Source organism: Chiloscyllium punctatum, chromosome 2 (genome assembly GCF_047496795.1).
Source record: "Chiloscyllium punctatum isolate Juve2018m chromosome 2, sChiPun1.3, whole genome shotgun sequence".
Lineage (NCBI taxonomy): Eukaryota > Metazoa > Chordata > Chondrichthyes > Orectolobiformes > Hemiscylliidae > Chiloscyllium > Chiloscyllium punctatum.
Window position 1 is genome coordinate 137,832,524 of NC_092740.1, and position 14,929 is coordinate 137,847,452.

The 14,929-nt window shown below is 38.8% G+C and overlaps 1 protein-coding gene across 4 annotated transcripts in view; it reads right to left on the minus strand.

Annotated features, from left to right (window-relative positions):
- LOC140490277 (ephrin type-A receptor 5-like) overlaps positions 1-14,929 on the minus strand; it is a 329,076-nt gene that overhangs the window by 143,602 nt on the left and 170,545 nt on the right. For all 4 annotated transcript variants that reach the window (XM_072589095.1, XM_072589094.1, XM_072589093.1 and 1 more), the window contains one exon: positions 6,468-6,803. In XM_072589095.1, coding sequence (XP_072445196.1) covers positions 6,468-6,803 — 336 coding nt within the window. The remainder of the gene's footprint in view (positions 1-6,467; positions 6,804-14,929) is intronic.

A 14,929-nucleotide genomic window follows, 5' to 3' on the forward strand; every position in this document is an offset into this window, starting at 1 on the left:
CATACACAACAGTGCATAGCAAACTGTGAGTTGTGATAAATATTTCCAGTTCTTTCCTTGAGGAAACAGAGATTTAAAACTTCATATCCAAGGTCTACTTCCCAGTCACTGGCAATGCAGTCCTCACTGTGCTGCCAGGGTGCACCATTTGTAAGCTATATACTTCAGTAAGCGTGCCCTTATTGTGCTGACAATGTCTTAATCATTGTTCCTCACTGAGAATCAGGTACAATTACTCTCTGAATACCCTGGGTGTATCTAGCTGCTTGCTGGTCCCCCTTATTCTCTTTCATCTTGCAGTTATGAATGTTGGATGACATTCCTTATTCACAGAGACAAGAGGAGATTGCAGTACAATGTGTCAAGAGGTAGAATAGCAATAGTATGTGAATTTGTCAAGCTGAAGGTACGAGGTGGGCCTTCTCACCCTTCCACAGTATAGTATAACAAACAAGCATGAAATAGCTCAGCTCAACTATTCTTCACCTGCATTTTTCTATCTTGATGTGTAAGGGGTTGAGACATTAGCACTAACTGTAATTATAAGCATGCAAAGGCTTACAGAGATGCTTGGTAATAGTGATAAATTAATGATACATGTATTATTTGTGGTTTACAATCTCAAAGCAACCAGCAACTACATAATTTTAACTCAAACACTGGGGCCATTCAGACACATCATTTTCAAGCAGACAATCCTGACAACCAGGAGATTTTATTCTTCAGTCCTTACCTTCCTCTACAGGGCAAACCTCAGAATAAAGACTTGTAAAATAATGGTACATGCAGATACAGTGAACTAATGTTAATATTGAGAAAACAAATAATAAATATTAAAATTATTACAATATTAAGTTAGAAAATTAAACGGGGTCTGGGGCCAGTTTCTTTTTATTTACTTTCAGCAAATAGATTTATCTCCCATTTAACATCAGATGTTTAGGTTACTGGAAACCCATTGCCTGCTTTATGAAACAGTTTAATTTTTATTTTGTTTGCTTTATTTTGAATGGTGTGTGACCATAAGACATACGAGCTGTACAATAGGGTGGGTAGCCACATTTATAGATGGATTTGTGATTTGAAAACACTGATTTAAAGATATCATTATCAGGCTTCAGCTACCAGAAGTCTTGGCTTCTCGTTAGAGTTTATTTTCCATAAATCAGAAAATGTACATAAAGACAGCCACAAGTATTGATAAATGCAACACTAAGGAAGGTGACTGATCACTGTCTTGCCAAAATCAAAATTCTTTAATAAGTAGTAAATAAAAACAGACAATTCTTGCAATGCTCCAAGACCAGGGAACATCATTGAAGAGAGTAACGATGTATTGTATCATTGAATACTGATTGATCCATTGCGAGGGTTCAGCATTTGCTATGATTAATCCAGGTTCCAGTGTCCAGCATAGTATTTTATACCTGCAATGTTTTGGGAGTTTTAACCTTGCCAATTTAAATGTAAAGTCATCAAGTTATTTAGTTTTGTTTTCATGGATGTCAGTATTGCTAGCAAGGTCAGAATGTGTTACCTATCCTGACTTGCCTCCGAAAAACCATTGGTGAGTTAATTTCTTGAATCGCAACAACAAATCTGCTATAGACTCAGAACTTTTGGGAAGGAAGTTCCAGGCGTTTGGACCAGTGACGTTAATGCAAAGTAATGGGCTGGCTTTTCCAAAGAGTGCAATCTCACACAGATTTCCTCACCAGTATTTCTTTACGAACGGATTTCTGAGAGGGGAATTTGATCAGGGTACCCTCAGAAATGTGGAACCACACTTTCATTCAGACAGATTTTTCATAGCACGGAACGGTGAGAGAAAGGTAAAACATGGCCCCTTTATCACTAAAATCAGCTACTGTATTCTGGTGTTTAAAAAAATGCTGACATAAACTTTGACACCTGCTGTTAAACTGTAAGTACATACGGTAAGTGTAACAGTAGCCTAATGGAGGGAAGGATGCCAGGCAGTAGTGTGCCACTTGGGTACAAGGTGGCAAGGGACGTGATGCAGTATTTAGAGTAGGTTGGTGTGGATGGAAGAAGCTGGGTCCAGTGTTTGCACTGAGGGTAAATGTTGGGCACAGCGACAGTGAGTGTTGGGCAAGGGACCGGTGAGTGTTGGATCTAGGGATTTCTGGTAGCAGTCGGAAGTGGTGGGTGGCACAGATTGGGACAGATCCAGTGGAGTTTGGAGATGGAAGGGGGTTTACAAGAATATTTGGATGTGGAGTGGTGGAAGGCATGTTGAGTCCTTGGAAGGGGGATCAGGTCAGACAAGTACAGCTTCATCTTTTTATTGTATGCCAATACCACCAATGAGTCCATGTTTAGGCTACCATCTGTACAGATTGACTTCTATCGAAGTCAAAGGAAAGGAAATTTGGATTGGTGTGAAACTTGTGCCTAAACTGATTCATCTCCTTTTCCTGACAGTCAAGTCCAAGTAAATATTATTTCCATGGACACAGCTTTTCATGGATATGAGGGTTTGCTGTCAAGGTTAAGTGATTATATTTAATAATATTAGGCGACAGTTGTTGGATGTCTGTCTCCTGGAATTGAAAGTAAAATAGCACAGGGTAGAAATCACACTCATGGTATGACTGCAGTATTTCACATACAAGCTATTTCTGGACATATTGTCATTCAGATTGCAAAATAATGTTCAGTTTATGATGAACAGTATCTGCTAGTGCCAGTTAGCAATCAATAGTAGACAGGTTTTTACCCTCCCTGCGGACTCATGTATTGAGAACTGTATTTTATTTCACACTTTTTTTTTTCATTTTATGGAAATGATGCCACAACTGAGAACAGATGGTGCTGTAAAAAAACATGCCATCAGAACCATCTGCAAATAACACATCAATTTAGCTCCCATTGCAAAGTAAAATTTACATCTAATTTTCATCATTTTAATTCTTATTTAGCATGTGGTAGAAACAGAATGTATGACTTTGTTGCTCATGAATTATCAACTTAAACTCACTTGTGGGCTTTATATTGTACTGCATGGCTGCTTATCATGTGTCCTTGAGGACATCTTCTACTTATGGGATCTACAATGGAGTTAGCTTTAAGGAATTCCATTACAGGATGATTTGGTCAGTGAGGGATGTCAAAATTGCATTTGTTCTTGAGTTTATGATGAATTTGTAAAAGAAAATAGCCCTGTTCAATTTTGAAGATTTAAAATTTAAAATGAATTTTAAAAGTGCAGTTTGCATGATCATATTGGATGCTCTGACTTTGCTGAGAGGGTGCAACTTAAAAAGCACATATAATTGTTTTTGGTTACCTTATTTCATAAGAAGATAAAGAAGCTAAAACTCCACTTGTGCAGTGTCATCTAGTATGCGAATTTGCAAATTTAGCAAAAACATATCTGACATATGTAGCATTGAATTATGAAGCTGTTTGTCAGAATTGACTGGGCCTCCTGGCATCTGAGTGGGTGCAGTAATTCCAACAGTTTGAATATTATCATCTGTTAAATCGAGTATAAGGTTACACAAGAATTAATACATGATTGTATAACTGGCTCCCAATATATCTGCAAAATAATTACTTTCTGATATTCTGGGATAAAAGGCACTTCACACAGTTATGTTATTAGTTTGAGTTTGTTTCAGGACTATGTAGCTAGGACGCACTGGAATCAATCAGTTCTTAAAGTGCTGAGTTGCTTTGTACATGATTTCACAAATCATTGCTTCTATATTTTTCTGTCTGGTTGAAGAAAAAATTATAAAAATTGAGAACTCATACTTAACTGTCATTTATTATTCCTTTTTCAGTACTCTTATGACATTCATCCTATTATCAAATCAGAAAGACCTGTAAAGTATTTAAATGCTGTGGATTAATTTGGTTAATAAATCACTTTGAGTCATATGGATCACTTTGAACAATCATTCAAATTAGTTGGATACTCAGCTCCCAGGTAAAAGTGAAATACTATTACTTTTGACTAAATGATTTGAGTTGTTGTTTGACATTTCAACTTTTAAGATTTTAGATTTTCTGCTGATTCATTATAACATACTTGGTAAGAACTCTAAATGGGGATATTCAAAAATGACAGCAGTATCACCAAAGTGACTGTTTAATATTGAAATTCCTAACAGATTATTTGAAAAACTCATACTGTTTGTATTCCAGGGGTGGGGCATCTCTACATATTGCTTAGAATCATAGAATCTCTATAATGTGGAAGCAGTCTATTCAGCTCATCAAGTCCACACCGACCCGCTGAAAACCATCCCACCCTTTCCCTGTAATCCTGCGTTTCCCATGACCAAACCACTTATCCTGCACACCTTTGGACTGTGGGAGGAAACCTGGAGCACCTGAAGGAATTCTATGCAGACATGGAGAGAATGTGCAAACTCCACACAGACAGTTGCATGGGGATGGGATCGAACCCAAGTTCCTGGTGGTGGAGGCAGCAGTGCTAACCCACTGAGCCACCATACCACCCCGTTTAAATATATGACTTCCAGTACTAAAGACAAAAAAAAAGCTAATGGACTTTCTGGACCACAATTTAACATTTGGTAAAAACATGTTTGTTACATTTACAGATACATAAGTGGTCATGTTCAAATAGTATGGGATGTAATAATCTATTTAACTGTTACTAGTTGAGGCATGTGACAAAGTCAGTCTTTTGTTTCTAAAAGCTGTTCCTTGTCTCAAGGAGACTCTGTCCTTGATATTTTTCAGAGGGATAATAAACCAGGCTGGGCTCTGATCAGACTGCTTTGGTACAGAGATGAAAAGGATTTTGAGAGGCCTTTTGTTTATATGTAAACAGATGAGACTTCAGGCCAAAGTGGTCATGTTTTAGATGTGACCTGTATAATGAAAGGGGGGTGGTCAGCTCTCTAGCTGAGCTGAGCAGTTTAATTCAGTCCAGAACTGGTTGGGAGTTCAACAATGAGCTGTATGGAAACTCTCTCTTCTGCCCTTCTTCCTTCAACCTGTAAGAATCTGACCTTTTTTTGTACTGTGTTTTAAAGGGGGTTTGCTTATTGGGACTGTTGTGTATATTTGGAACAGTATACTTAAGTCTAGTTTGGATAGACTGAGTTCTGTCAGGGTTCTTTATTCTGTTTTTTTGTGTTTCATTGGGTAATTTTATGAATAAATGTTTTGTCTGTTTTAAACCTGGTAATCAACCTCGCTAACTTACTCCTGGTAATTTTCACTGTACACAAATTGCAAAGTTATGGTCTGGGCTGCCTGCTTAAGAATGTTTTGAATGCTCTTTAGTAATCCAGCATTCTCAATACCTATGAGTCTTTCCTTTCACTCTAACAGGAATATACTGTCTCTGGACTCTGGTTATCTCATTTCAGAAAGCTTCCCATTTTCCAGCCGTCCCTTTACCTGTGAACATCTGCCCCCAGTCATAACAGGCACAGTTGAAGAATGGGAATGAGACTATTTGAGGCTTCCTACAGAGTCTGAATGTTTAGACTGTATCATGGTACCTTGAACAATGCAGCAATCCATCAGTTTAGGTTCATTCCATTTTGTTCTCTTCCAACAAACCCATCTGCATTCAATCAGTCCAAATTGGCTTTAATTAGAACCTTCATAGACAGCTGAGATCTTGTATGCAAACACGACATCAGCGGTAAGACATACAAAAATACAGGAGTCTGAACAATGTCCAGAATTAATCAAATTCTCAATAATTAAAAACGAAATGATCAATTTAGTTGGGGCATGAACCCCAGTGCCATGTTTCTGAAGCTATGTGCAGAACTGTGGTGAATTAATGTGCAATAGTAGATTTCACATAGAATCCCTGGCATTTTTACAGAGCACTAGAGGAAAATGGCCACAGCGCTGGTCTTTGTTGCACAAAGTGGTACTGACTACTAAGAACTATTCCTAATTTCTTTACAAAGCAATACAATATTCCTTTGTGAAAAAAACTGAAAATGTAACAATGTGCTCTATAAGGTAAGAATTTATCCTTATCGGTGTTGAAAGTAAATTCACATGTTTTCATTCAGTTAAAAACCTCACAATGGGTTATAGTCCAACAGGTTAATTTGGAAGCACTAGCTTTAGGAGTGCTTCTCCTTCATCAGGTGGTTGAGGAATATAAGATCGTAGGACACAGAATTTATAGCAGGGAGCAGCATTCCGAAAGCTAGAGCTTCCAAATAGACCTGTTGGACTATAATCCAGTGTTATGTGATTTTTAACTTTGTACACCCCAATCCAACACCGGCACCTCCAAATCATGTTTTCATTCAAACTATTTAGCAGATTGTATAATATTAATTTCAATTTACAACAGGTGTATAAATGAAAAAACACTTAGAAATGGGCACAGGCATTCAGCTGACTGTGCAAACTGACAACAACTGAAACAGATTTGCAATCTCTGCAGGTCAATGAAGTCCAAATCCTAATTCATTTTATTGAAGGGCACTTACCTGCTTGATTTGTCGTGACATTTACAGACACAAACTGTCTAGGGATGGAACTCAGCTCCGACACCCCATTCACTGCCTCAATCTCGAAGGTGTAATTAGTGTGAGCCAGGAGGTCCACCACCATGACCGTGGTGTTCTTGAGGCCAGCCTCCTGTGGAATATATCTGACACCAGTACCGCACTCCTCACACTGAATCAAATCCACGCTGCACCTCTTGCAAATCACAAGGTATGTCACATCTTTTCGTCCTCCACCATCAGCAGGAGGGCTCCAGTCCAGAATCACGCTGGTATTGTTGATGTTAGAGATGACATTCTGTGGGGCTGAGGGGGGTCCTGGGATCAGTGACAAAACAAAATGTAAATCGTATGCCCTGTGTGTACATTCTCTACTTTTAAAGGATGGGCAAGTTACATAATCTCCACAAAATCCATTGTTAAAGGATGTCTTGAAATACATTTCGTGCATTCTAAACTATAGTATATCACAAGAATATATTGGAATAGAATTAAATCCCAAACAGGAACAGATTTTGCATTGAATCTGCAAGGTATCAATTACAATTCTTTTATTTTCTCCTTTTTAACATCCAGCCCAAGTACATTGGGGTTTTTAGCTATTCCTTCCATTAAAGTACCGATGTTTTGTTTAATCTTTACTTAAACATCATTCCACTTTGAAATGAGCTAAACTGGAATTATCTGCCTGCAATGTGTTATGAAGATGTGGGAATAGTGTATCGTTAAGAAAGTAGAAAACTAGCAGAGCTACCTGACAATATCAAGTGTTCTGAAAAAGATACAATGTAACCTTTTCATCCAGCAGCTAGAGTAGCTGGTTGCCTGGAGACAAAAACAAATTCGAATTAGGCCAATCAGTTTAAATTATACCTAAAAAAAACTCAACTCCAATCAAGTTTGTATTTAATATATTGACAATGTTAAAAGCCAATGACACAATCCAATCCTTGGGTGGTATAAAACCAGCAAAAATTAAACAGTTGGGAAAGAACTGCTAAGCCACCAACACATGCAGACTGCCCACAGAATAGCTCTCTTAACGGTACCTTTATCGATCAGTGAAACATAATCCCTAAGAAGAAGAAAAGAAGACATAGGAAGATACTTTGAGAAGATTCAACAACTGGCTGGTTTTGAAATTTGATTTTTTGGTAAATCTTAATCAGGGGTTTTATCGGACTAGTATTGTAAAAGGGGAAGGTAAAAGATAGGTTAGAGAAGGAGTTGTAAATAGTTGTTAGTTAATTATTCTCTGTTATACTTTAAGAAATAAAGTTGTTAATTTTTACTTTAAATAGTTCTTGGCCTTTCAAATTTTTACAGATTACCACATGGGATAAATCTTTTCTATGTTACAAGTTTAAATTACCGGGTGTTTACCCTGTGTCATAACAAATGTCAGATTAGATTCTCCCATCATATTTGGTGGAACATAATGCAGGCTCCAAGATGAACCTTTTTTAGAACCATTAACTTGCACAACACTAATCTCTGGAATTCCCTCCTTATAACTGTCTCTCAACATCTCTTTCTTCCTTTGAGACACTTGAGAAAACTTTCCTCTTTGATCATATGTCCTCATTTTGCCTTATTTGGTCCTGTATCAAATTTTGCTTTGTAACACTCCAGCCAGATATCATACATGTACTATATAAATAGAAACGGGTGTTGAAAGATTTATGATCAAAAGGATTGGCACAGATTGTTATCATTTTTAAGCTCAGATGGGCTAGCTGATAGGCATGACATGGAGCTGTGTAAATGTCCCCAGTGAATTGAGGAGAAATCTCTTCATCAGCTCTGTGTGTGTGAATCTCTTGACCCCATGGGGAACTGGACATTCAATAAATGAGTATATTCGAGACAGTGAACTTATAGTTTGAGGTTCTCCAGCAAAGAAACAACCAGCCATCTGCACAGTCAAATCCTCAAGCAATTTTCAATGAGATCATGATTTGGAGGTGCTGGTGTCGGACTGGGATGTACAAAGCTAAAAATCACACAGCACCAGGTTATAGTCCAACAGGTTTAATTGGAAGCACTGGCTTTCATTAGTGCTTCCAAATAAACCTGTTGGACTATAACCTGGTGTTGTGGGATTTTTAACTTCAATGAGATCAGTTTTCATTCATCTAAGTTTCTGAATATGGACCAATTTTACTCAGTGTCCACTTATTGTATAGCCCTCTCCCTTCAAGAATCAATTTAATTAATCTTTATCACTCTCCATCCAATGGTAAATTTCCTTAAGGAGATTAGAACTCTGTACAGTGTTCTATTGCCAAAACCATTTACAGTTCTACTCCTTGCAATGTGAAAAAATATATAGTTTACCCTCTGATTGCTCACCTGCTTATTAACTATTTTTGTGTATAAGGGCAACTCAATGCCTCTAATTTCAATATTATCTGTCTTCTTACTTTTGAAGAAAAAAGGTTTTCGTTTTTCTTTAATTCTTCCTGCTATGGCAAATAATCTCAATTATATTCAACTGCCATTTTCTTCTCCACTAACTAAACCTGTCCATGTCTCGATGCAGATTCTTTGGCCTGAATATTACTGTAGATGTGGGATCCATGAGGGAGTCAATACAGAATACTAAATGGCCTGAACAGAGTGAGCACCGGGAAGATGTTTCCATTGGCAGGAAAGACAAAGACCCAAGGGAACAGCCTTAGAATAAATAGAACTCCCTTTAGAATGGAAATAAGGAGAAACATCTTTAGCCGGACAGTGGTGAATCTCTGGAATTCATTGCCACAGAAGGCTGCGGAGGCCAGCTCATTGAGTATATTGTTATGACACAGGTATACCCTCCTGCTTAATGTAAACCAGCAACACAGAAAAGATTTATCCCGTGTGGTAATCTGTGAAAATTTGAGAGGCCAAGAACTTTTTAAAGTAAAAACTAACAACTGTACTTCTTAAAGTATAACAGAGAATAACTAACTAACAACTATTTACAACTCCTTCTCTAACGTATCGTTTACTTTTCCTTCTGTAAAACCCCCAATTATGGTTTACCAAAAATTCAACTTTCAAAACCAGCCAGCTGTCGAATCTTCCCTTTGTATCTTCCTCTCTAGATTTGCTCTCCAGGTCGTTGTCGATGTTTTTGTCTCTGTGCCAAATCCTTCTCCAGACAGGTACCTCTCAGACAGTTCTTACTAGCAGCCTACATCTGTTGATCTTTTGGCAATTCTCCTCCCCAACTGTTCCATTTTCCCCAGTCCTATACCACCAAAGCTTCGGATTGTTTCATTGGTTTTAATATTGCCAATGCCCAAAATTCAAACCTGGTTGGAGGTTGGTATTTTGGGTCATAATTTAAACTAGTTGGCCAAATTTGAATTTGTTTTTGTCTCCAGACAACCCAACCAGTGCTAGCCGATCTGAACCAAAGGTTACATTGTAAATTCTAAGTCCTTGCTAGCTAAGTCCTTGCTAGTCCTCCCCTAAGTCCTTGCTAGGCTTCAACTTTCTTAAAGGTACAGTACCCCTTACACCTTCATATCACCTCCCCCCCTTAAGAAAAAATGAACCATCATAATGAAAATGAAAAGACGGCTTTATCTTTTTTCTATTCTTTAAACACATGACTCTAACTTGGGGCGGCATAGTGGCTCAGTGGTTAGCACTGCTGCCTCACAATACCAGGGACCTGGGTTCGTTTTCCCCCTTGGGCAACTGGCTGTGTGGAGTTTGCACATTTTCTACGTGTCTGCATGGGTTTCCTCCAGGTGCTCTGGTTTCCTCCCACAATCCAAAGATGTGCACATCAGGTAAATTGGCCATGATAAATTGCCCATAGTGTCAGATGCATTAGTTACAGGTAAATATAGAGTAGGGAAATGGGTCTTGGTGGGTGACTCTCTGGAGGGTCGGTTTGGACTTGTTGGGCTGAAGGGCCTGTTTCCCTACTGTAGGGAACCTAATCTAAGTTCACCTTAACATCTTCCTATATACCTGTATATATATATATATATATATATATATATATACATATAATTAAATAAATACAAATCTCATCAAACTTTATTAGTTAACCCGCGATAACGCATCTGTGATTCCATTCTTACAACCAGCAACATGTACAATTTTTAAATTAAAAGTTTGTAACATAACACTCCAAGGAAATAGTCTCATATTCTTGTCTTTAAAGCATTCTATGAAAGTAAGAGGATTGTAATCCTAGTGCACAGCCGTCTCCAACACATTGTTCCTGACATACACATTAAAATGTTCTAAGGCCAGTACCACACTCAATAGTTCCTTTTCGATTATGGATTATTTCCTCTGGTGGATGTTAATCTTCTTCGAAAAGTAACCACTGGCAGTTCAACCCCATCCTCATTTTCCTGCAGCAGTACAGCTCCAACTCCTATGTCACTAGAATCGATGATGATTTTAAAAGGTTTTGAAAAGTTTGGTGCAGCTAAAACTGGTTTGGTGGTGAAAATTGCTTTCAAATGGTCAAAGCCTTCTGGCATTGTTTTGTCCACCGAAACTTTGTGTTTTTCTTCAGCAAAGTGCCACTTACACTGCTGACGTGTGGAACAAACATCCGCTAGAATCCGTTAAGTCCAAGGAGTCTAAGCACTCTTTCTTTGAGGTTGGTCGTGGAACTTTTTTGATGGCCTTCATCTTTGCGTTCCATGAGTCTTTCGCCATTTTCCCTGTGTCTGTGTGAGTTCCCTCCGTGTGCTCTGGTTTCTTTCGCCATCTCTGATCAAGGTACCTGCCAGTAACCATGCAGTAAGTCCAACTTGGTGATGTAACAAGCTTGTCCAACTTTCTCAATACAGTCCTCCAATCTAGGAATTGGATATGAGTCTGATTTTGTAATGGTGTTGACCTTCCAAAAATCAACACAGAATCATTGAGTCCCATCCAGTTTGGGAACTAAGACAATCAGCGAAGTCCACTCGCTCTGGCTTGGTTCGATGATGTTCTCGCCTCCACCTCCATCTGGGCCTGTCTGGCTTTGAAAGGATTAAGCCAATAGGGGTGTTGTTCTTTTGGAGCAGTATTCCCTATGTCTACTTCATGTTCAACAGCATTAGTCCTCCCCATCTGATTCTTACAAATGTCCTTATGTTGCAGTAATAGTTCAACTGCATTCTATGCTCCTGAGACAGATAGCTTACTAACCTATTCCACTCCTCAAGGACTTGTTCATTTTTTAATCTATTTTGAGCCACATCAAAATCCACATCATCTGGATTTGACTCCTCACTCTGCCAGGCAGTACTAACATCTGTTTCTCTAGTTCCTTCTCTCTAGTATAATACAGTTTCAACATGTTCACATGACATAGCCGATACCTTTTTTTTCTATCTGGCATCTTTACTAGATAGTTCATCTAGTTCAACTTTTTCTCAATTTGATAGGGACCACTAACCCTTGCTTTGAAGGGATTCTATATCAATGATAACTGTACTAACACATCACCCCCTCGGGAAAACTTCCAAATCTCAGAGCTTTTATCTGTCACCTGCTTCATTCTACACTGTGCCCTCTCTAGATGCTGTTTAGTTAACTCACTACTCAACCTAATCTTTCCCTCATATCCAATACATAATCTAAGTGTGAGAGCTCTGACTTTGGTCCTGTCAATTTTTCTTAATTACTTTCAAAGGACCTCTCACTTGATGCCTGAATATTAAATCAAAGGGAGTAAACTGAGTAGATTCATTTGGGGCATCTCTAATGGCAACAATACGATACATTTATCCCAGTCATTCAGGTAATCCTGATAGTCTGCTCTCAACACTGTCTCAAGGTCTGATCCACCTTTCTAAAGCTCACTGGTATTCAGGCTGATGCGCGCTGGATTTAAAGTACTGTTTACCTAAGTTCTTCAAAATCCCTTAAAAAGCCTCACAGTAAAATATGACCTTTGGTCCAACTGAATTTCTCAGGGTAGCCTATGCCATGTAAAGAAAGCTACTAACTCCTCTGCTACCCTTTTTGCCTTGATACTCCGTAATGGAATTTCCTCCGGAAATCTGGGAAACGCATCCATTATGGTTAACAAGTACTGGTTCTCACTTTTAGTTCTTGGGAGGGGACCAACACAATCAATTATACTCCTTGTGAAAGGTTCTTCTTTGCAGGAATTGGTAACAAAGGTGCTGGTTTTATTACTGCCTGTGGCTTACCTACCATTTGGCATGTATGGCAAAAGTTAACCACATCCTTGTGCATTTCAGGCCAATAAAAATGTTTTAGTACCTTAGCCTGAGTCTTTTGTACCCCTAGGTGACCTCCTACAGGTAGCTCATGTGCTACCCATAACACCTTCTGTCTGTATGTTACTGGCAACACAATCTGGTGCACTTCGGCCCTTTTCTCCTCTGCACTAACCTGCTGTGGTCTCTATTTCCACCATCGGGTTCTTTCTCTCAGATAATAACCCTCCAGAATATTCTCTGCCTCCTTTTCAGAGTACTCATCCACATATATATCTTATATCATCATGTCTTGCTGTTGTAAGTCTCTTAGCCTTTCAGGACTAAACACTTCTGTCTGACCCTCTGCCTGTTCAGGTCTTTCCTGCACCATTACATCCAACAGGGTGTCCGCTAACTGAACCCCAACTCCTTCATCTTTCTCTTTACTTTTCATTTTGTGCTGTGACTTATGATAGTGGGATCTGGTGACTACACAGTCTGGGAAAATACCAGAATATTTCTGTTTTAACTCCTCAGTTTCTTGGTCTTCCTTGGGCTTCTCCACAACAAGGGGTGTCACTCCCACCTTGGATCCTGCAAACTCATGCTGAATTTTGGAACTGACAATCTGTCAATCACCCCCTCTGTAACTTACCCAGTCTTAAGTTGGAACTCCAAACTGATCTTACATAGCAGGATGTTAAATTTCTGTCCATCTATCGTACAAATTACCACACTCTTGGGTAACAGATCAGAAAGAGTGCATATTCACTCATCTCTCACTATCTGGTTAGATTCTGTCTCTCTCTCAAAATTATAACTTCTTGTCCTTCTCCCCCTGTTAGTTCTGAGTAAACTTTACCCACAGAGATGAATTCTTTGTAGAGGTCGGCACTAACTCCATATCCATCCCCTTCCTAGGCTGTGCACTCTCTTGCAGCTCCCGGATCTTCTTGAGGTCTCCTCTACTACCATCACTAATGCCGCTGGCTGAGCTTCTTTTACCACATCTTTTCTCACAGTGCCTTTCTTTAACGACCAGCACTGTGACTTTACACATCCCACTTTATCACAGTGGAAACACCTGAGGCCTTTCACCTCCTTTCCACCCCCTTGGACTTCATTTTTATCCTGTGGTAAAATTTTACCAATGCTCTCTACTCTTGGTTTCTTGGTGTAGGATCTCCCCTTCTCCCAACTTCTATCCTTCTGGTTTGTCTAATGCACCAACATGTCTTCATCTGTTAATTCTGCTGCCCTTCTCACTTCCTGAACTTTTCGTTCCTCCACGAGAATTCTTACCATCTCTGGAAGTGAGTTTTAAACTCCTCTAGCAGAATAATCTCTCTTAGAGCCTCAAAGGTCTTATCTATTTTCAAAGCATGTATTCATTGATCAAAATGACTGTGTTTAATTCTTTCAAACTCAACATATGTCTGACCTGGTTCCTTCTTTTCATTTCTGAACCACTGTCTATATGCTTCTGGTACCAATTCATAAGCACTTAAAATCGCCTGTTTAACCTCTTCATGATCTCTTGACCCCTCATCTAATAGCGCAGCAAATACCTCACTAGTTCTGCCTACCAGTTTAGTCTGAACTAGCATTACCCATAAATCCTCAGACCACTCCATCTGTTGAGCCAATTTTTCAAATGAAATAAAGAAGGCTTCAACATCTTTCTCATCAAAATGTGGCAGAGTTTTGACACATTTGTATATATCACTACCTTCTCTTTTAATATTCATCTTGTTAACCTGACATTACTGACTAATTTGCCACTTCTCAAGTTCAAATTTTCTCTTTTTTGTCTCTCCCTTTCTTCTCTCCATCTCTTTGCTCAGCCAAGAACATTCTCTCTCTTTTATTCTCACCTTCTCTCTCTTGTCTCTCTTTCTCTTTCTCTCTCCCTCTCTTCTCTCTCCCTTTCTCTTTCTCTCTCTGTTTATCTTCAAACTCCATTTTCCTCAATTGTAATTTAATTTTTCTCTACCTCTACTGCACTTGTCTGTTTTTCTGATACACCTAAGTGTTTGAGTAATTCCCTGACAATTTCAGCTTGCCCTTGGTGAAAGCCAAATCTAACTTATTTGGTAATTCTAAAAGAGTGACCTTTATCTTTCCTTCTAAACTTTCTTGGCAAATTTGAGAACCATCTTCAAATCCCAGTACCTCATTAGCCATTTTAAGAGCTATTTCTCTCACTTTTAATTGAATCAACTACAAGTCACTGAAGTTAAACAGATTGTCTCACCTATGTTTTATTTA